A 21,288-nucleotide genomic window follows, 5' to 3' on the forward strand; every position below is an offset into this window, starting at 1 on the left:
TTGCGTCCAGACAAAAATGCCTTAGTGCCCAGGTGAACATTGGGCACAAGGTAGAGAACAAGCTAGGAATCAGATGCGGCCACCAATGCTGATTGACTCACCCCACCATTGTTTGCATCCCTTTTGCTAAATTCTCCTTCCCTTCCAGAAAAGTGCTCTTTCTTTCTTTCTTTCTTTTTCTTTCTTTCTTTCTTTCTTTCTTTCTTTCTTTCTTTCTTTCTTTCTTTCTTTCTTTCTTTCTTTCTTTCTTTCTCTCTCTCTCTCTTTCTTTCTTTCTTTCTTCCTTTTTTCTTTCTTTTTCTTTTTTCTTTGTCCTTCTTTCTATTCTTATTCTTCCTTCCCTTTCCTCCCTCCCTCCCTTTTTCTTTTCTTTTTTCTTTCTTCTTTCCTTCCTTCCTTCCTTCCTTATTGTTCTCCTTCTGTCTTTCTCTTTGTCCTTCCTCCTTTCTATTTTTTCTTTCTTTCTTTCCTTCCTTCCTCCCTTCTTTTTCTCTCTTTCTTTCTTTCTTTTTCTTTTTTCTTTCCTTCCTTCCTCCTACTTCTCTCCTTCTGTCTTCCTTTGTCCTTCTTCTTTCTATTCTTATTCTTCCTTCCTTCCCTTCCCTCCCTCCCTTTTTTTCTTTTTTCTTTTTCTTTCTTTCTTCCTTCCTTTGTTATTGTTCTTCTGTCTTTCTCTGTGTCCTTCCTGCTTCTTTCTATTCTTATTCTCCTTTCTTTCTTTCTTTCTTTCTTTCTTTCTTTCTTTCTTTCTTTCTTTCTCTCTTTCTCTCTTTTCTTTCCCTCTCTTTTCTTTCTCTCCTTCCTTCCTTCCTTCCTTCCTTCCTCCCTCTCTCCCAAACTCCAAATGTGCTTAAATCCACCCAAAGATATGCTGACTCCTGTAGTAAGACCAAAGGCCAACTACAAAACTTAAAAACCAGAGAAAGGGACAAACCGATCTGTATACATTTGACAAAGTTGAGGGTATTTGCTGAAATCCCATTCTTAACCACATGGCCTGGCTCCAGGCTGTGCAGAAAAACTGAGTCACAATCTCTTTGCCACAAGCTTACATGCCCACCGTTGCAGGTAGAAATATCGACAAGCAGAATTCCCACCCTGGATTTCCAGCAGATACAATAAGCCCATTCAGACAAATGAGGTCTCTTGGGCTAATCTCGTCTTAATGAAAAATTGTTTGAGAAATCTAATGTCCTTGGAAAGCTTGAATCAGGCTCATTCAACAGTTTATTGTCAAAAGACACACCTTGCATTTCCAAGGAAGCAAGCAAAAGAGCTTTCATCTAAGCCGGCTATACATACTGATAACCCAGAACAATTTAAACTATTTCACTGGCAAGGAAACAGGTATATTTATTTATTATGGTGCAATCATAATGGGGGAGTTCATGTCGAGGCTGGAAAAAAATGTCTTGGCATTAGGTGCCAACCAACCCTGGTTTTTAGGAAAAGGTAAGATGATAAATTAATAATTCTGCAAGGAAATGACAGGATTAGGAGTAAAATAAGCCAGACCCTTCCACAGAATTCACAAAAGGGCAGAAGCTTTTGAAGGCACCTAATGAAAGATTTGACCATCGATTAGATTTTCTTTCTTTTTTATCCTATTGGATCAGAGTCAGGATCTTTCACCTTGGTAAAAGTTGAGGAATCCTTGGTGCTCTCTGAGTTTCGTTGTTTTCTTGCAGACATTTCATTACCGAAACTAAGTAACACCATCATCTAGTTTGGGGCATGAAACATCTGCAAAGAAAATCACCAAACTCAGAGAGCACCAAAGACCCCACAGTCCTCCTCCTCCATTCCATGACTCCTTCTAGCATTGATGATGTTACCTAGCTGGGTAATGAAACATCTGCAAGAAAACAACCAACCCCACCCCTTCCTTCCTTCCTTCCTTTCTTCTCTTCTCTTCTCTTCTCTTCTTTCTTTCTTTCTTTCTTTCTTTCTTCTCTTTCTCTCTTTCTCGTTCCTTTTCTTCGTCCTGCTCTCCTGTCTTCCTTCCCTTCTTCCCTTCTTCCTCCCCTCCTCTCACCCTTCCTTCCTTCCTTCCTTCCTTCCTTCCTTCCTTCCTTCCACGTTAAATATTGATCTTTCTTCTGTAAAAAGCTAATAAAGCTTGCACAAACAAACACCACACCTTTTTCCCACATAAAAAATTAATCTCTGCCTTCTCCTTCTTGAGAAATCAGGTGTGTCAAGAATGAGGGGTGTGTGGGGGGGGAGCAGTTGTGACAAGTCTAGAAAGGATTCAGGAAATAAAATAAAACTCAAAGCCAAGGGCAAAGGCAAAGGCCAAAGTCTCCTGGAACAAGAATGGCTGAGGACCTGCAGTGGTGGTGGTGGGGGGAAGAAAAATACCTCCCAACACTCCAGAATCCCCCTCCTCCTGCCCCTCCCCCCCACAAGGGCCCACCTGAAGGTAAACACATTCCACCTATCTGCAGGACACAACTGAGCAGCCCCTTCAAAGTCAGATCTTGAGCTCACAAAATCTCCAGAATTGCATTCTGATCTGTCAACAGAGTCTCTTCGGTCTCCGCCTGCTAATCTCGATTCCAGGAGGTCCTTGACTTACAACAAGTTCATTTAGTGACAGTTTGAAATTACAACAGTTGTTAGTAACACAGCTTTTAAGTGAATCTGTCTCCCCATTGTTTTTGCGTCTCAGAAGGTCACAAAAGATGACGTCAGGACACTGGGATCGTCATAAATGTGAGTTAGTTGCCAAGTGGCCAAATTTTGATCACGTGATCACAGGGATGCTACAAAGGTCGAAAGTCTGAAAAATGGTCATAAGCAGTGATGGGATTCGGCCAGTTTGCACCACTTTGGCAGAACCGGTAGCTAATTTTTTGCTGCCCAGGCCCAGAACGGACTTCCAGAAGCGGCATCCACACAGAGAACCGGTGGTTCACCTATTTGAATCCCACCACTAATTGTAAGTCACATTTTTCAGTGCCATTGTAACCTCAAACAGGTCACTAAACAAAGGTTGTAAGTCCAGGACGACCTGTGTACATGAACACTAGATTATAACCTACATTTTGTAACCCAGAATGGCTACATTCACACAACGCAGGACCAACCTCGCACGTTGTGATGTAAGGGAATGGGGGAGTAGACTATGGTCTCCGTGGTTCTCTGAGAGACGCCAGACACTTTGTGCCTGTCCAGGCAAGTCAACTCAATTATTCCTGGCTCCACAGTGACCCAACCCTTTGTGCTTGTTGCTTTTAGTAGCATTGCTCTAAACAATACAGTGAACCTGCCACAAACGCTTGACTGGGTTGCCAGTTCTGAGTTTTTCACCTGGCATTTCTTTCCCGGCATTCAAGCGGTCTCTGGGACAACAATCCTCTTGTCCAGGAAAACGAAGCGTTTCTGCACATCCAAGAAGCTTCCTCAGCTCTGATTGGATGGTGGGGGAATGGAAGGATTTATACTCCTTGCAGACAGCCGGTCAGTTGCCTTCTTTTAGAGAGTCATTGAGGCCACTTGGAGATTTGTCTGTGTCCTCAAAGTCACCTGAGTAGTGCAAATGAGTGTGGGTACGACATCATCTATCTCCAGTCTACAACACTGATAAAGAATGTAGCATGGGTAGACTATTTTATTGGGTTCTTTGTAAAAAAAATGTCATTCAGAATTTGCCATCTTGCTTAGATATGACTACGTATTATCCTGTTTCTCATTCCAAGGGAAGGATAATTTAATTGGCTTGGTTTGGATTCATGGATGAAGTAATCCATTCTTAAGTGAACGGCTAAGACATGGAGCTTAGTCTGCACAGAAGAGTAGGATGGAACTATACATTTTTCCAGCAGGGTCAGTTTAAGACAGGGGTCCTCAAACTTGGCCACTTTAAGACGTGTGGATTTCAACTCCCAGAATTCCCCAGCCAGCATAGCCGGCTGGGGAATTCTGGGAATTGAAGTCCTCATATTTTAAAGTGGCCAAGTTTGAAGACCCCTCGTTTAAGGAATGCTAGTTTAAGGGAACATGAGCGGAAAAGGAGAGCAATCAATCCAGCAGCCCCTCTTCCAATATAGTCTGAACAACAAGGAGATTCGTACTTTATATTAAGCAGAAAAATCACAATGCTGTTACATGAGCGGAGGTAAAATTCTGCAGCCAGCATTGCCCTCCTGTGGCAATGTCATTAGTGCTACGTCTGTCAGACTAATGCAAGCAACCGTGTCATTCTCTGGAAGCGAAAGTTGGATTTTGAAGAAGCAGGTTGAAAGACATCCTTATACTGACATTATTCTCAGAATTCCGCAGAAAAACAACAAAGCAAACAAATGGTTCATGATCCAAAGGAGCTTTTTCAAAAAGGAACTGGACTTTCTTGGTTTTTATTCCTTGAAGACGTTTCACTTCTCGTCCAAGTTCTTCAGTTCTTGGATGAAAAGCAAACATCCCCACTAAACTGTCAGGTTTTCATTTATATTGCTTTGATATTTGGTGGCTTCTATGCTATTCTCCTTATTTTTTGTTTGTCACATAGTCCGATGTTCAGACTGGATTTGGCATTTTTATCTACCTATTGAGTCCTTCCAACGGGAATAGAGTAGAGTAGAATAGAATTAGAAAAGAAATAATAGAATAGAATAGAAGTAGAATACAATAGAATAGAATTAGAAAAGAAATAGAATAGAACAGGAATAGAATAGAACAGAAACTTTAATCAGCATACATTAAAAGGATGGTTGCTTGATGGTCTCTAAGCCTCCCCTCTTTTTAACGGGCGTCTTTGCAAACGACCAGCGAAACGCGAGTCGAAGGGACTCCGAGCACATTAAATCCAGACGGGCGCTAAGATCCAGAGGACACCGCCGATTCCTTTCCTGCCGCCGCGAACCCGTTGCCTCCGATCTGCGTAGAATAGATAGAAGAACCCCGCAGAGGAATATGAATGCTCAATTGCGCCTGCGCCAGACCCTTCCGCCTGAAATAGGGTGCGTCAGCAGCCTGTTTTGGAAATTTTGTAGGAGGAAAAAGAAGCTATTAGCTAAGCAGTCAGGATGGCCGAGCGGTCTAAGGCGCTGCGTTCAGGTCGCAGTCTCCCCTGGAGGCGTGGGTTCGAATCCCACTTCTGACAAAGTTCCTTTTTTTTTTTTTGCATTTTTTTTTTGCAGAAGGTTTCTCTTCGAGTTCGTCCTTCAAGCAACCGTCAGCGACGCCCCAGATCTCCGCAAGGCGAGAGAAAAGCACCGCAAACTTCAACTGGTCCCCGTGTGAGCGGTTCGATCCCAGTCCGGCTAGACAAGGCTTAACGCAGAAAATCGGACCTCAAATCCGATTTTTCTTTGTCTTCTACGGCTTCCAGCTTACTGCTCTTGACTGCAGCCTTCCCAAACCACTATAGTTTGTTTTATTTTGTTTTGATTTCTAATTGGGTAACGAAACTTTTGCAAGAAAACCACCAAGCTCAGAGAGCACCAGGGCCTTCCCCTTTCAAATTTGGGACATACCTGCTGGTTAATTTTATTTTCTGGGTTTCAGGCCCTGGCAGTATCAGTCAACTTACTGAACCCGACCTCTTAAAAGAGATACTCATTTTAATCATAGTTACTTTTCTTTCTTTCTTTTTTCTTTTTTTGCTTAGCCTGCTAAGTGACTCCCTTGCGGTTAATGTACTTGTGCAACAGATTGTAACCAGGGGAACTCCATATCTGCGGATTAAGCCACAGTCAGGGGAGTTCATTATCACAGGAAGATATAAAACACTGCTTAAAGGATGCAAAGGCTGGGATCACTGCAGGAGGAGATACCAAAGTTAACTCCAAGCCCCCCCCCCTTTTTTAGCAATAAAGCACTGCGTGAACCTGGGTGTGACTACACGGACTTAGTTTGGACCTGTTGCGTTTCTGCCTCCATCCTTTGGGGGGGGAGAGTGGCTGCCCACCTCACGTCTTGGGATTGTGGACCGGAATTAGGAGACAGCATAGGAAGTATCAATTGTGAATATGTGCAGATGGCCCTGCTGTCTTTGGGCACTTGCAGAGAGTCATGGATACAGGTCACGAAAGGGGAACAAGGAAAACAGCCCATGTCCTAACCCACCTGGGAACATAAGATGTCTTTAGGGAAACCCCCCAAAGGGAACATTTTTAGCAACTTCTGCTTTCTCCCTTCTTATCTACAGTGTACTGGGTGAAATCTTGATCTTACGTGTGTCAGCTTTGCTGGGTGGATTGCTTATGTAATCAGAAAGAATAAATACAAGGATCTCTTGTCATTCAGGGCTTCTCTCTTTTAGAGGAGCCCGTCTTTGTTCAGCTGAATAAAAATGTAAAGTTTAAAAGCAACTTCTGGTTTCCTGTATTTTTTTTTATCAAGCAAAACCTCAGAACCTGCACAGCAGGACTAGTTAATGCTTTGGTGGGTTGAGCGAACCAGAAAGAGCATGAATAACATAAAACAGAGTTGGAAGGGACCTTGGAGGTCATCTTGTCCACCCTCCTGCTCAGGCAGGAAACCCAATACCATTTCAGACAAATGGCTGTCTCTTCTTTAAAACTTCCAGTGTTGGTGCATTCACGCATCTGGAGGAAGGCTGTTCCACTGGTTAATTGTTCTAACTGTCAGGAAGTTTCTCCTCAGTTCCAGGTTGCTTCTCTCCTTGGTTAGTTTCCATCTGTTGCTTCTTGTCCTGCCTTCCGGCGCTTGACTCCCTCTTCTTTGGGGCAGCCCCTGAGATACTGGAAGGCTGCTATCCTGCCCCCCCCCCGGTCCTTCTCTTCATTAAACTAGACAGACCCAATTCCAGCAACGGTTCCTCATATGCTTTAGCCTCCAGTCCCCTGATCATCTTTGTTGCTCTCCTCTGCACGCGTTCTAGAGGAGGTTGAGCTGCGGGCGCGCGCTCAGCCAGCGCCCTTCCTGGAAGCGGAGGATGCGACGGTGGTCGTGTGAAGGCGGCTGGGGAAAAGCAACAAACCCGTGTTTGAAAAGGCAGGAAAGTGGCTGGTCCTCAATTTCGGGGGCTCCTGCGGGTCCTCCGCCTAAGAGGGAGGGTTGGACTAGATGACCTACCAGGTCCCTTCCAACTCTGGCTATTCCGTTCTGTTAAGGCAGAAGCGCCGGCCGCCCCGCAGGTTTCCGGGCAGGGCTGCGCGGCTCTGCGAGGGACGCGGCTCCTCCGCCCGGCTCGCTCCTCCTCCGCCTCCCGGCGCCGCCAACCAGCAACCGGAGCGCCCCTCCGGCCGCGCCCCCGGCCTCCCTCCCAGCCGCGGCCCCAGCGCCACCCCGGCGGCGGCAGCAGCGCTCCAGCTGGCCGGCCCGCCTGCGCTCCGGAGCCGCCGCGTCCCCTGCCCTCCCCGGCCATTGGCAGCAGCTTCCCCGGGCGCAGCGCGTCTCCTCCGGGCCGGGGGTCGCCGCCGGCGGGATGGCCGAATTCCCGGCCAAAGTCAACACCCGCACCAGCACCCCCGCCGGGGAGCCGGCCCTGCGCGCCCCCGCCTTGGACCTGGACTTCCTAAGGTCGCCCTTCGGGATCCTGATGGTCGTGGAAATCGTGAGTAGCGGACCCATCTTCAAGTCACCAAGGTTGAGAAATGCTACTTCAGGCCATCTCTGATTATTTTAGATGGACTGCCTCTTGTTTTGCTCCTAACAAAAATGGGGGGGGGGATTAGGGGGAGGAACTGCAACAAATATTCTAAAATAAATCTCCCTCTTTCTTCCCCTTTCTGGAAAAAAAAATGAAACGATACCCAATCTCTTTTCTACTGGACAAAATCTCTCCTCTAGGGCTACGCCACTGTGGGAACCTTGGCTCAATCAAGAGCTGTGTTTTTGCTGTACTTTTCAGCTCCTAAACAAATGGTCTTTTTTTTTTAAGAAAAAAAAATGCTTGTACTTCATCTGTTCTGGGAGCTGACAGGGGGGGGGGGAGGAAAGGACACCATTGTCCAGGCCGAAAGAATTGGAGGAACCAGAGGGTTTGTGTTGAGTCAAACAATGTCTCTTTGGCAGCTCTGTGGCTGTCTCGTGGCTGCAGCTAAAAGCTTTGTGGAATATAAGATCCTAGGGCTGGAAGGGACCTTGGAGGTCTTCTAGTCCAACCCTCTGGTCAGTGGTGGGATTCAGCCGGTTTGCACCACTTCGGCAGAACCGGTAGCTAATTTTTTGTTCCCCAGGCTTAGAATGGACCTAGTGAACTCTCAAGTTTCCTCTTTCCGCTATGTGTTCAAAATGGACAGTGATTAATATTTATATGTATGGGCGTAGGTATATATATATATATATATACACCATTTCAGACAAATGGCTGTCCAGCCTCTTCTTTAAAACTTCCAATGTTAAAGCATTCACCGCTTCTGGAGGCAGGTTGTTCCAGGTTGTTAATTGTTCTAACTGTCAGGAAATGTCTCCTTAGCTCTAGGTTGCTTCTCTCCTTGATCAGTTTCCATCCATTGCTTCTTGTCCTGCCTTTAGGTGCTTTGGAGAATAGCTTGACTGCCTCTTCTTTGTAGCAGCCCCTCAAATATTGGAAGACTGTTATCAGGTCCCCCCTCCTCCTTCTCTTCATTAAACTAGACAGACCCAATTGCAGCAACTATATCTTATCTTATAATATCTTATATCTATCTTATATATCTTATATCACCTTATATCTTATATCTCATCTCATCTTATAGCTTATCATCTCATCTCATCATCTCATCTGATCTAATATGTTGACCCCTCTTCTTTGTGACAGCCCCTCAAATATGAGGGGGCTGCTATCATGTCACTCCTAGCCCTTCTCTTTGTTAGTCTAGACATGCCCAGAGACACACTGAGTTTCAGCAATTGCTTGGCAGCCTCCTTCAGTGAGAATTAAAGAGATACGCGGCTCCTTCAGCATATCTACCTAATATATACGGTAACTATTATATATAGAAGATAGTGATCAGATCCCAGGATGAGTGTGACTTTCTTCTTCTTGTGCTTTTTACAGGTGCTGGGCTGCTTGGTGTGGGCCCTGATTGCCAACACGTACTACCAACCCTATCCATCCTATGGCTGGGTGATGTTTGTAGCTATCTTCTTCTGGATGGTGACGGTCATTCTCTTTTTGATGTATCTGTTTCAGCTTCAGTTGAAACTCTACATGATCCCTTGGCCTATTGTGGTGAGTGTGGAAGGTTGGGGAAATATGCCCTTTGCGCTTCCTCCCAGTTGGCCTTTGACCAGCTCGATTGAACTAGAGGACCTTTCACTGCTGACTAATAGTATCATGCTGGGCTGATGGGAGTTGGGTTAACTTTGAGGTCCTTCTGGGGTGTCAGATCTCCTGACCCTGCACTCCTCATCTTGACTTGGCTAAAACGTCTCCGGTGTGGCTTGGTTAGCTTAAAATGTTTATTTCGGAGAATAAAGCTACACTAAAAGTTGATTGCCTCCTGGCTGTAAGAAGATGTTCCTTACCTTTGGGAATTTAAATTCCAAGTTTCTTACAAGTTTTCCCTGGCTCCTAATGGGGCGTTGCGACACTTCACGTGATGTGGCGAGTTTGACACCCCTGGGGTAAAAGAAGGCTAAAGAGAATGGTGAAGAACAGTCCACCTCTTTGCTTTACTCTTAAATTACGTGCTATCACAGGGCGTCTTGTGAGAGCATCCGTAATAATTGCACATGTCTTAACCTTTCTCAAAAGATCTCATTCTCTTGAAGCTCTGCTGAGAATTGAAATGCCCCTTCAGCTTTGAATGGCAAAGCCCTGCCATCTGGAGAGGTCCAGGCTGATCCTTTGATTTCTGTAGCTAGAATGACTCACCCTGAAGCCTGTGAGATGCTGCTGGTCAAAGATCATTGTGCACCAGGCATGGAATTCAGTTGCTGCGTTGATTCATTTTTCTACACTTGCAACATATTGTGAGCCATGACCTCACCATGCAGACTTTGCCCAGCTTTGCCCACTTAGCCACAATAAAAGCTTCATAGTTGATGCAGGTGCAGCCACTAGTTAAGTAACGTATTTCAATAAGTTGGGTAAATAGTGCCAGTACTGAGTGAGGTGAAATAAGTTTATGACTTGGCCGTTCCCTAAAAGAATCGTGCCTTCAGCTATGCTCTAAGGCATTTGACCAAGGGGATGCATTTTTATCGTGAACTTTTGAGATAGGTTAGCTTGATTAACTAGGCAGAGTAATTATCCACTATTCAAATATTCTTCTGGCTGCTATCATCCAAAAGAATAGATTTTATCAGTCGCTTACCTATAAGTTGGACAGTATATATACATTTAATCAATAAAAATAAACCAATAGGCTAGAGATTGCCAGCTCTTTTGTGGTCACTATTTCAGCTGTGCACTCCCCACACCTGTACAGTGAAGGAAGAACTCCAGACCACGTTCACAAACCAGAAATGCTTGTGAGAAACCTGGTTTTTAGGATTTAGTAATATGCACCCTTCCTTGCCGGTTAACCTGCCTGGATTGGGGCACGACTTATTTTGCTGTGGCGTGAGTGGCATTTTGGATTTAATTATGATTTTATAGAATTGCCTGCTCAAGGAATCTTTTTGGGCTTGTACTGAAACAGCATCTGGTTTTCTCATAGGGTAACCAGACCGTGCATTCATTATTTTTTCTTCCAACTCAGTTGTCCCAAAGGTGCTTTTCAAAAGGCAACTGGACTCCTTGTTTTTCTTTTTCTTGAAAACATTTAACCTCATCCAAGGAGCTTCTGAACTGAAGAAGCTTCTTGGATGAGAAGTGAAACGTTTTCAAGAGAAAAAAAAACCAAGAAAGTCTATTTGCCTTTTGAAAAGCACCTTTGGGACAACCATGATCTGGATGGTTGAGAATCTCCCTAGGCATTTGCAACACAGAGAATTGTCCTAACTAGGTCTAGCTAGGAAAAGTAGTGGTCCTCTTACATCCCCATCAGCAGCTCCAACTTAGAGCCCTCTCCCCCAGCAGTTAAGAGTCCCATCTCATCTGTCTTAGTCAGTGGTGGGATTCAAATAGGGGAACCACCGGTTCTCTGTGTGGATGCCGCTTCCAGAAGTTCATTCTGGGCCTGGGCAACAAAAAATTAGCTACCGGTTCTGCTGAAGTGGTGCAAACCGGCTGAATCCCACCACTGGTCCTAGTGTAACCAACCACCGCCTCTCCATTTCTGGTTGCCTTGCCCTGGGTGCAGGAGAGGAACAGTGCTACTTTTGTTATCCTTTCCTAAACTGAAAGGGCAGCGCTGACTGTGGATTCAAGGCAAGTCAGAGAAGTAAGCTTGTTTCAGCCAGAAAACATCCCACGCCAACGCCATTTGGCATTTATGAAAATATGCGACCCATCATCTCTGCATGGCTCCCTTGCCGAATACAGAATAACAAAGTTGGAAGTTCTAGTCCAGCCCCTTGCTCTTCGGATACAAACTTATTTTGGTTTGTATGTCTACCAATCAAACTAAGTTCGTATCTGAAGAGCAAGGGGTTGGACTAGAAGACCTGCAAGCCCCTTCCAACTTTGTTATTTTGTTAAGTGATCCAGATCTTTCTTTGAGTGGGAGCTGAGTGCCCAGGGACGACCACATTTATCATGCTTAAATAATGGGAAAGCAGCGCACTGTGGAAGAAAGCACCAGCCTGGAGCATTTACATCTTCTCCATGTGTGGCAGAAGTGACTCAGAAGGGCCTTCACTAATCTGAAAATGAAGCTGCCTCTTAATAGCTCCTATAATGCCTGTTTCCTCTCTCTTTGAGAAAGAAGATTTCCTACAGGTTAAAGCAAACCCAGCCAGGATGGGTCTCCATTGGCGAGTGTCTGTACGATCAAAGGAAAGTTTTTACCTTTTCCCCAAAAGTAGCATGTTGGCTTACTTAAGGATATATATAATCTTGTTTAGATGGAGGGAGCTGAAAAAGAAAGTCAATTTGTCAGAACAACCTATTTTTTTATCAAAAAGGAAGGGGAGAGAGCAAATGGGTTGAATAAATAGAATTGTAAGCATAAAATGTATGCCTGTTTTGCAAGGGGGGGGAACTGCTATTTTGGAAATATATTTTATCAATATTCAACTGGACAGGGGGATTTATGCGCATGGGTTTTTTTCCTTTCTCTTTTGTATGCATTATATTTTTATTTTATTTTATGTCTTGTTTAGTTATATTTTCATATATTTTTTTTCTTTAGTTTGTATTTTTAACGTTGCAAATAAAATAATTTAAAAAGGTAAAAGAAACGGGGGCTAGGAAGGCTAAAACGTGGTTTGAGGTCCTGCCAAGACCCAGTCCAGAATCTTAAAAGAGATTTTCACATCTGAATCCCATGGTTCTCTCTTCTTTTCCCCAGCTTGTGGTGTTAAATGTCTCAGCCGCCATCATGTATGCAACAGCCTTCATAACCAGCGCTGCATCGGTTGAACCATACTCCTGGCCCCATTCCCCGGACTACAACAAAAGGGCTGCAGCCTCGGTAGGTAACCATTAAGCCATGTTATTTTTTCAGGCTGGGCCATGGGACAGCTCCTGTCCCTCTCCTCAATCATAGCAGAATAGAGTAGAGTAGAGTAGAGTAGAGTAGAGTAGAGTAGAGTAGAGTAGAGTAGAGTAGAGTAGAGTAGAGTAGAGTAGAGTAGAATAGCATAGCATAGCATAGCATAGCATAGCATAGCATAGCATAGCATAGCATAGCATAGCATAGCATAGAACAGAATATGGAATAGAGTAGAGTAAAGTAGAGTAGAATAGAATAGAATAGAATAGAATAGAATAGAATAGAATAGAATAGAATAGAATAGAATAGAATAGGCTTTATTGGCCAAGTGTGATTGGACACACAAGGAATTTGTCTCCAGTGCACAAGATCTCAGTGTACATACACATAACAAAGGGATAGGTCATAGATCATAAATCATAGTTACAATCATGAATCGTAAAATACAAGCAACAAGTGATAAATCATAAGATACCAATAGGAGAAGATAGTAGGAAAGGTAAGAAGATGAGAAATGAGAAGGATAATTGCAATACAGCCCTACTACATGGGTAAATATCTTTAGGCCTAAGATGGTGCTGTAGGAATTAGGTGTTCAGCAGTGTGATGGCACAGGGGGGAAAAAACTGTCTTTGTGTCTAATTGTTTTGGCATGCAATGCTCTATAGCGGCATCCTGAGGGGAGAAGTTGAAACAGTCGTGTGTCCAGGATGTGGGGGGTCTGTAGATATTTTCACAGCCCTCTCTCTGGCCTGTGCAGTACACAGGTCCTCAATGGAAGGCAGGCTGGTTGTGATGGTTTTTTTCTGCAGTCCTAACTATCCATTGAAGTCTGTACCTAACCTGCTTGGTTGCTGTGCCAAACCAGACAGTTGTTGAGATGTAAACTGTTGCGTCCTTGGCGGGAAAACAGACACGAGAAGCAGCTGGAGTTCTCAGGTTCTTTTATTCAGCGTTCAGCTTACAGGAAGATGGCTTCAGCTCAGCCCAAACGCCTCACAGCCTCTTATATAGGCAACTCCCGGGTAAATGGGTTACTTTTCCCGCGCCAGCACCCGCGCATGCGCACGGCGCTGGCGACAGCCTGTCTGGTCCCGGGCAGCTTTGCACCTGCCCGGGACTGCCTGCAAACGCCCGAGCCGTTTGCAAGGCTCGGGACATAACACCCCTTTCCCCCGGGCTAAAACTACTATCAACATACAACATTTATTTTACACGACAATTTGCTCCCCAGTGTTCCCACTGTTTACTGGCTTTTGTCTTGCCAGCAATGTTATGTAATCTTCTAGGTACTTAGGAGATTTCTTTGCTCTCTGTGACCTTCTTAGCTCTGGGTTACTGGCATAAGTCCCCTGACTGGAGGGAGGCGTGAGCCTGTTCTCTCTACTGTGCCCTGGTGTCTTCCAAGGACTGTGCCCCGATGCCTGGCCTGCTTGCTTGCCCACCGGGCTCGTCAGGCCAGGGCTTCTGTTGCTTTGTGACCTGGTTGTCCTACCTAGCTGTAGCCCCTCAGGCCCCTTGAAGTGATAGCCACTGCTGGGCGTCTCTGTAGAACCCCCTAGGTCAGTCCAAGACCTGTCAGGAGGCTGTCTATTCCCTGAACCCCATTCTGTGTTTGGGCTCGTGTGGGTTTCTGTACTCTCCCAAAACTCAGGTGTCCCCTGATTTGTGCTAGGGGTGTTGTAGTCGGGACTTGGTTCCTCGACTAGCTCTGTGTATGTTTGACCCCCTGTAGGATTTGGGGTAAGGTCAGGCCAACCTTGGGCATTGTGTGCCAGCTCTCTTGCGGGGAATGATTTGTTGGGATGCCCCCGGGTATCCTCCGTTGCTGGAGTGCTGTGTGCTGTGTGTGGAAAGTGAGTATGCCCCCGGGGTAACTCCCTGGCTGGAGTAGGCGTGAGTGCCTGTTGTGTGGGTAAGCTCCAAGACTTCCTTTTCGGAGCAATTGCAGAACCTTGGGACGAGCCGTTTGTGGCTCCCTCAGTGGCGATGGGCAGTAGCTCTTGCCCTTCCCTTTGCTCCAAAGGGTCCCCCTCCCCCCCTGGAAAAGACCCAGGAGTTTCAGCAGAAAAGTCCCGCCTAGAGCGGAGTTGGTCGATGTGCCGACGCAGGACACGACCGTTGTCCAGGGCAACCTCGTAGGAGAGAGGACCTGTGATCCTGGACACAGAAGCGGGGACCCATGTATGACCAGGCCCGTAATTGCGAGCCCAAACCGGGGCACCCACAAGTAGTTGTCTAGGTGCCCTAGGATGTGAGGTAGATGAAGGCAGTCTGTCCGGATGCAACCGGTCAAGTCTAGTAGTAAGTTGGCGCCCCCAACGAAGTTCAGCTGGACTTCTCCCTGTAGAAGTGGACGGTGTGGTGCGATAAGAAAGGAGAAAGTCAGCCAACCTGTGATGCCAGTCCCCGTAGGTGAGTCTCTTCAAGGCGTCCTTTGCGATGCGCACCATGCGTTCAGCCATACCGTTGGTGGATGGGTGAAAAGGCGCAGATGTGGCATGACGAATCAGGTTTGCCTGTAAGAAAGCTTGGAATTCGGAGGAGGTGAATTGAGGGCCGTTGTCAGACACAATGACATCTGGCAGCCCGTGTGCAGCAAAAATCCCCCTCAGTACCTGAATAGTCTTTGCAGTGGTGGTGGACGAGACAGGCACAACCTCAAGCCATTTTGAATGGCTGTCAACAAGGACCAAGAAGAACTGGCCCTGAAAGGGCCCAGCGTAGTCAATGTGCACCCTAGACCATGGGGACTGTGTTTCCTCCCATCTATGCACAGGAGCTTGGGGCATCTCTGGGCGAGATCGTTGGCACAGGTGGCATGCGTGTACCTTAGCCTCAATACCTTTATCTAAACCAGGCCACCACAAGTGGCTGCGTGCAAGAGCCTTCATACGAACAATGCCAGGATGACCCTCGTGGAGGGATTCTAAGACCCTAGTCCTCATTGAGGTGGGAATGACAACTCTGTTTCCCCAAAGCAGACAACCCTGAGAAAGGGACAGTTCGTTTCTTTTGGACCAGAAACTCTGAAACTCAGGACTAGGGCAGTGCTCAGGCCACCCGGACAGGACCCAGGAGCGGACACGTGAAAGTGTGTGATCTGTACCTGTTTCAGCGGTAACATCCCTGGCACTAAGAGGGAGCTCGGGCAAGGCTTGGATTGATAGAATGTTGACAGCTGGCGCGGGGTCAGCTTCTACTACTGGCAGAGGCAACCTACTGAGGCCATCAGCATGGCCCATTTCTTTCCCAGGCTTGTGGAGTAATGAAAAATCATATGCAGACAAAAAATAGACCACCTAAGCATTCTAGGGGAAATGATGTGGGGAGTCTGCTTACGTGTGGTAAACAGTCCCAGCAGAGGCTATATGGTCAGTGAAGACCGTGAAATGCCTGCCATATAGAAAATCGTGGAATTTTTTAATTCCAGCAACAACAGCCAGAGCCTCCCTGTCTATCTGAGCGTAGTTGCGCTCGGCAGAAGACAATGTTCTGGAGTAGTATGCAATAGGAACCTGAGTTCCATCAGACCTGAGGTGACTCAGGACAGCTCCAACCCCGTAGGGGGATGCATCACAAGCGATGCACACAGGAAGAGACTCGTTGAAATGTGCAAGAACACTGTTAGAAGTGAGCAAGGCCTTGACTTCTTTAAAGCAAGCCTCATGTGCTTGTGACCACAGCCACACAGCTTGTTTGTCTAGTAGCCTGTGAAGAGGCTCAGCTACACTAGCTTTATGTGGAAGAAAAGAATTGTAGAAATTCAGGAGGCCTAGGAAGGCCTGAAGTTCGGCCTTAGACTTTGGCCTGGGTGCTTCTAAAATAGCAGTTAGTTTGGATTCAGCAGGATGAATCCCAGCAGCATCAATTTTGAATCCCAGAAATTCAGTAGAAGGCACCCCAATCTTGCATTTGTCTTTTCTGAGCTTAAGGCCTGATTTCCTGAATCTTAACAGGACAGCCCTAAGCCTTTCAGCTAGAATGTGTGTGGAGTCTCCTGCAATCAAGACATCGTCAAAGTAGGGGCAGACCCCTGGTATACCTCGTAGTGTGTTTTCCATTACGCTTTGGAAAATCCCAGGAGCGACATTCACTCCAAACTGTAGCCTTTTTACTTTAAAGGCTCCCCTGTGGGTCACAATGGTCTGAGCTATGGCAGCATCATCATCAACAGGCAGCTGTTGATATGCTTGAGCTAGGTCAAGCTTTGCAAAAACACGCCCCCCCTTGAGAGAGGCCAGGATGTGACTGACCACAGGAACAGGATAGGCATGTTGCTGCAATGCCTTATTGAGTGTGCATTTGTAATCAGCACAAATGCGAATGTCCCCATTTGCCTTTAGAGGCGTGACAATGGGGGTCTCCCATGGGCTGGAATCAACAGGTTCTAGGATTCCTTGTTGGATTAGTTTGTCTAATTCAGTGTCAATCTTACTTTTTAAAGCAAAAGGGACCCTTCTTGCTTTAATCCTAATGGGAGTGACAGTGGGGTCTAGCTTTAAGGACACAGGTGGTCCTTTGAATGTGCCCAGCTGGGGGCTGAAAACATCTGCAAATTCCTTGCAGACTTCCTGTAGGTCGAGTGTTTGTAAGCTGTTGAGTCCTGTGACGTGTATCCCCAGGGCCTCAAACCAATCGAGTCCTATGAGACTCGTTCTTTCACCCCCTACTACTAACAAGTCTAGTGGACCTTCAAAACTCTTGTATTGCACGTTAAGGGTGGCCTCCCCCTTAACACACACTCTTGAGTTCTGAAAATCAGTTAATACAATATCAGAAGGCCTTAACTTGGCCTTAGTCCCACTACTGGAACAAATCTTCCTAAATGTATGCAATGAAATGATGGAAAGGGCAGACCCTGTGTCTAGTTCCATAGATAATGGAACCCCTTGTAGCTTCACGTTGAGTGACAGCTTTTTCTTCATGGGCTTGTGTGTGCCTGTCCTACAAATGTTTCTACGCGAAGCGCAAAAACCTACCCTATTCTGGCTGGGGACTCTGGTACCCTTCAGGCGTTCTTCTTGAGGTTGTGCCTTTCGTCGGCCCAGACACACAGCTGCAATGTGCCCTTGTTTGCCGCATGCCCGGCAGGTAGCGGAGCGGAACTTGCAGTCGGTTCTCCTGTGGCGACCTCCACAGCCGATGCACTTGAGCGGAGCTGAAGAGCTTTCCTTCTGATTTTCTCCCTTCGCGGGGTGTAGACGGTCGACTTCTTCGTCCGGATCCTCCTCGGAGTTTCGTCGGACGTCTTCTTGGTGCACGGACGCACCCTCTGCACTGCTTCTGATCGGCCGCATGTTCTTGACGGCGCCGCCTGCTGCTTCTTCCGCGGTGGCTTCCCTTAAAGCGTCTTGGAAGGATAATTCTTCCTTAGCGAAAAGTCTCTGTTGTAGCTCTCGATGCCTCAACCCGCACACGAATCGGTCCCTCAGTCGTTCCTCGAGGTCCTTGAACTCGCAGGGCTTGGCGGCCTTCCGTAACGCGGCGATGTACTCCTTGGCTGACTCCCCGGACCGTTGATCCCTCTGCTCGAAGGTGTGGCGCCATGAGATAACGGACACCTTGGGGTGGAAGTGGTCCTTCAGCAGCTTCTTCAGGTCTGCGTAGCTTACAGACTCTACTGGAACAGGTGCTGCAAGGTTTTCTGCGATTTCGAAGGCGTCTTGGCCGCAAGCGCAAAGCAGGGTGGCAGCCTTCAAGCTATCTTCCCTCACTTGGTTTGCCTTGAAGTAGTTCTCCATTCTGGATACGTAGGACTCCCACCGCTCTGGATGTGAGACGTCGAATTCCGCAAGCCTTCCGATTTTCGCCATCTTCGGATCTTCAGGAGACGGGTCTATCAGCCAGCCTACCCCCGAATGCGCACTGGATTGGCGGGCAGCTGCCGAGTCAACACCGTTCCTCTTCCGCCGCTCAGGACTCCTTGGGTAAGCTTACACTTTTCCTTTCCAGGTAGTGCAAGGCATCCCACCTTCGTCGCCAGTGTTGCGTCCTTGGCGGGAAAACAGACACGAGAAGCAGCTGGAGTTCTCAGGTTCTTTTATTCAGCGTTCAGCTTACAGGAAGATGGCTTCAGCTCAGCCCAAACGCCTCACAGCCTCTTATATAGGCAACTCCCGGGTAAATGGGTTACTTTTCCCGCGCCAGCACCCGCGCATGCGCACGGCGCTGGCGACAGCCTGTCTGGTCCCGGGCAGCTTTGCACCTGCCCGGGACTGCCTGCAAACGCCCGAGCCGTTTGCAAGGCTCGGGACATAACATAAACGACAGGTTCATTAATTCCTCTGTAGAACTGTATGATGATACGATTTCTCATATGATGATATGAAATACGACGATTTTGCCCATATTTCTTGTTCTCCTAGTCTCCTTTCACTCACCACGTAGCGTGCTTTTTCTGTAAACCGGGGCTGGCTTTTAAAGCCCCAAGTTTTGTTATGCCAGCAATGAGCTAATCTCCACTCATGAATGAAGCAGCAGCTGAGAGCTACATCACGCATCAGAGCTCTCTTTTGCTTTCCAAGATGCACGCTTGTACTCAAGTGTCAGTCACCAGCATGTAACTCAGGCTGTCCTCAACCTGGCACCATCGGTGGCTCCTGGATCCCACCTGCCACCCACCCCAGTTGGTCGTTGGCCAACCCATCTGAAAGGGAACCAGATGGAGAGAAACAGCTCTTGAAGCAGCTGTGCTTCTTTGTCTTGGATGAAATAAACTTTAGCATCGTTTGCTTCCTGAAAAGTTACCACCATTTCCCCCCCCCCCAGCAATTTTTGCTTTGATGGGGCAGGGATTGATGTCTGAATAACAGAGATCAGAACCCAAGAGTGATTTTTTTTTATTGATACTGTTTCAGTTTCTCTACTCCTGCGCAACTGTATTTGCATTTTGAACTGAATAGTGAATTGTGCAATTGTTTACTGTGGAAATCTAGAAGAAACTCTAGTATTGTCTCCTCTTACAATTGAAATATTTTCACTGTCTTCAGCTGAACAGGCTGCTGGGTGCTTGTGCAGAGTCAGTGGGAAGAATCAAAGTCTCTGCCTTGCTAGAGTTAGTCCTCGTCTTACCACCACCATTGAGCCCAAAATTTCTGTTAAGTGAGGATATTTGTTAAGTGAGTTTTGCCCCATTGTACGACCTTTCTTGCCACAGTTCTTAAGTGAATCACTGAGGTTATTAAATGAGTAACCTGGCTATTAAGTGAATCTGGCTTTCTCCATTGACTTTGCTTGTCAAAAGGTTGCCAAAGGAGATCACGTGACCCCGGGACACGCAACCGTCACAAATATGAGTCAGTTGCCAAACATCTGAATTTTGATCACGTGACCCTGGGGATGCTGCCAAAGTTATGCTGAAAAAAGGGTCTTAACTCACTTTATTTAGTGCTGTTGTAACTTTGAGCAATTGCTAAATGAACTGCTGTAAGCCGAGGACTATCTGTAGTCTTAGCCTTCTTCTCTATCAGGTTTGAAGTTCCAGATCGCCTGGAAATGGACTGGAGATCCAGGGGTCTCTGCAGCCCCCTCCCTCTCCTATTGGCTATGTAGCTTTAATCCGTTCGTGGCTTGTCTTTCCCAGTTCTTTGCCTGCCTGGTGATGATCGGCTACGGGGTCAGTTCCTGCCTCAGCATCCGAGCCTGGAGGGGTTACGGAAGCAACGCAGCCACCATTCAAGCGAGCATCTCCAATCATGCCTAAAGAACTGTGGATCCTTCTGAATCAACAGGGGCCAAGCTGGCTGGCTTGTGGGCAGAGATGATGGCTACTGCAGCTTCTGCCCCTTCTTTTCCAGACGTGGCCTGGCTTGGAAACTAAATGTCCCATCACAGCTTCAACAGAGCTAATCTGATCACAGGACTCACCTCCTCCCTCTCCTGCGCACTAACCGGCATCCTGGACAGAGTGACTAAGGCCTGGATGAGATAAGCAGCTTCCTGCTGGTTTTCATGATTCCTGGTTTGTCCCTAACCCAGAGCTAGACCTTTCAAAGTGCCTAATGCTAACTTTCAACATTATCCTCCTTGGGAAAGACGATGTGACCACCTTAGCTGAACGTTACAGCTGCGTGGAAGGGCACAAAACAGCCTTTCATGTCTCTTGGCTAAATAATGGGATTACTAACATTGATTGGCATAGTGTCAGACCAAAGCCAGAATAGCCCTGGGTGGAACTTATGCAGACTCTGACTTAAATGGGCCTTTCTCAGGCCTGTTAACTGCCATGTTAACTGTCATTGGCCCATTCAGGTGCACAGGGAGAGCGGCTGTCTTAACTTAAGGTAACTTGGCTGTTCTCACTAATGAAGGGGTGTCCAACCTTGGCGATTTTAAGACTTGTGGACTTCAACTCCCAGAATTCCCCAGCCAGCTGGCTAGGGAATTCTGGGAGTTAAAAGTCCACAAGTCTTTAAAAAAAATGCCAAAGTTGGACACCCCTGCATTACAATTTCTAGGAGCTGAAGTCCCCAGATCTTTAACCCTTGCATTACAGAATTCCGGGAGTTGAAGTCTGCAGGTCTTAAAGTTTCCAAGGTTGGACACCCCTGCTGTGATGTTTGCAGAGGAGTGCGGCAAAGATGGGTGAAGTAATCCAGAGGTTTGCATGTGTCTAGAGATGGCCAAGCATTTTTCACCAAAACTAAGAAAACTGAAAGCTACCGTAGGCTCACTGCTTGCAGCTAGCGCTTGTAAATAATGTTTAATCATTAATTCCATTTTGTTTCATAGTATATAGTACAGTAACAGAAAATGCCTCTGGTGATACACCCAACAAATGTTTCATTTCTAAAAAAACCCCATGTTTTAAATACATTTTTAAAAGACCAGCTGCATTGTTCTCATTTGTCAA

General features: G+C 46.6%; 1 protein-coding gene and 1 non-coding gene across 2 annotated transcripts; both read left to right on the plus strand.

Annotated features, from left to right (window-relative positions):
• Nucleotides 1-5,021: 5,021 nt before the first annotated feature.
• Nucleotides 5,022-5,104, plus strand: TRNAL-CAG. Its single transcript has one exon. It is a non-coding gene; the product is annotated as a tRNA-Leu (tRNA).
• A 1,785-nt stretch (nucleotides 5,105-6,889) lies between these two features.
• On the plus strand, nucleotides 6,890-21,265 carry LOC120312687 (plasmolipin). Its single transcript, XM_039353765.1, has 4 exons — nucleotides 6,890-7,522; nucleotides 8,951-9,124; nucleotides 12,291-12,413; nucleotides 20,020-21,265. The coding sequence occupies exons 1-4, from the start codon at nucleotides 7,394-7,396 to the stop codon at nucleotides 20,137-20,139; spliced, it is 546 nt and encodes a 181-aa protein (XP_039209699.1). The 5' UTR covers nucleotides 6,890-7,393; the 3' UTR covers nucleotides 20,140-21,265.
• The last annotated feature ends 23 nt before the right edge of the window (nucleotides 21,266-21,288 follow it).

The sequence above is a fragment of the Crotalus tigris genome, unplaced genomic scaffold (assembly GCF_016545835.1).
Source record: "Crotalus tigris isolate CLP2741 ecotype Arizona unplaced genomic scaffold, ASM1654583v1 scf7180000018525.42219311030:4301911, whole genome shotgun sequence".
NCBI lineage: Eukaryota > Metazoa > Chordata > Lepidosauria > Squamata > Viperidae > Crotalus > Crotalus tigris.

What these genes read in the sequence shown, in the direction of transcription:
- LOC120312687 (XM_039353765.1), top strand. Translation starts at nt 7,394, where the DNA reads ATGGCCGAATTCCCGGCCAAAGTCAACACCCGCACCAGCACCCCCGCC. An exon ending in TCCTGATGGTCGTGGAAATC is followed by an intron (nt 7,523 to 8,950) that starts GTGAGTAGCGGA and finishes TGCTTTTTACAG; the next exon opens with GTGCTGGGCTGCTTGGTGTG. An exon ending in TGATCCCTTGGCCTATTGTG is followed by an intron (nt 9,125 to 12,290) that starts GTGAGTGTGGAA and finishes TCTTTTCCCCAG; the next exon opens with CTTGTGGTGTTAAATGTCTC.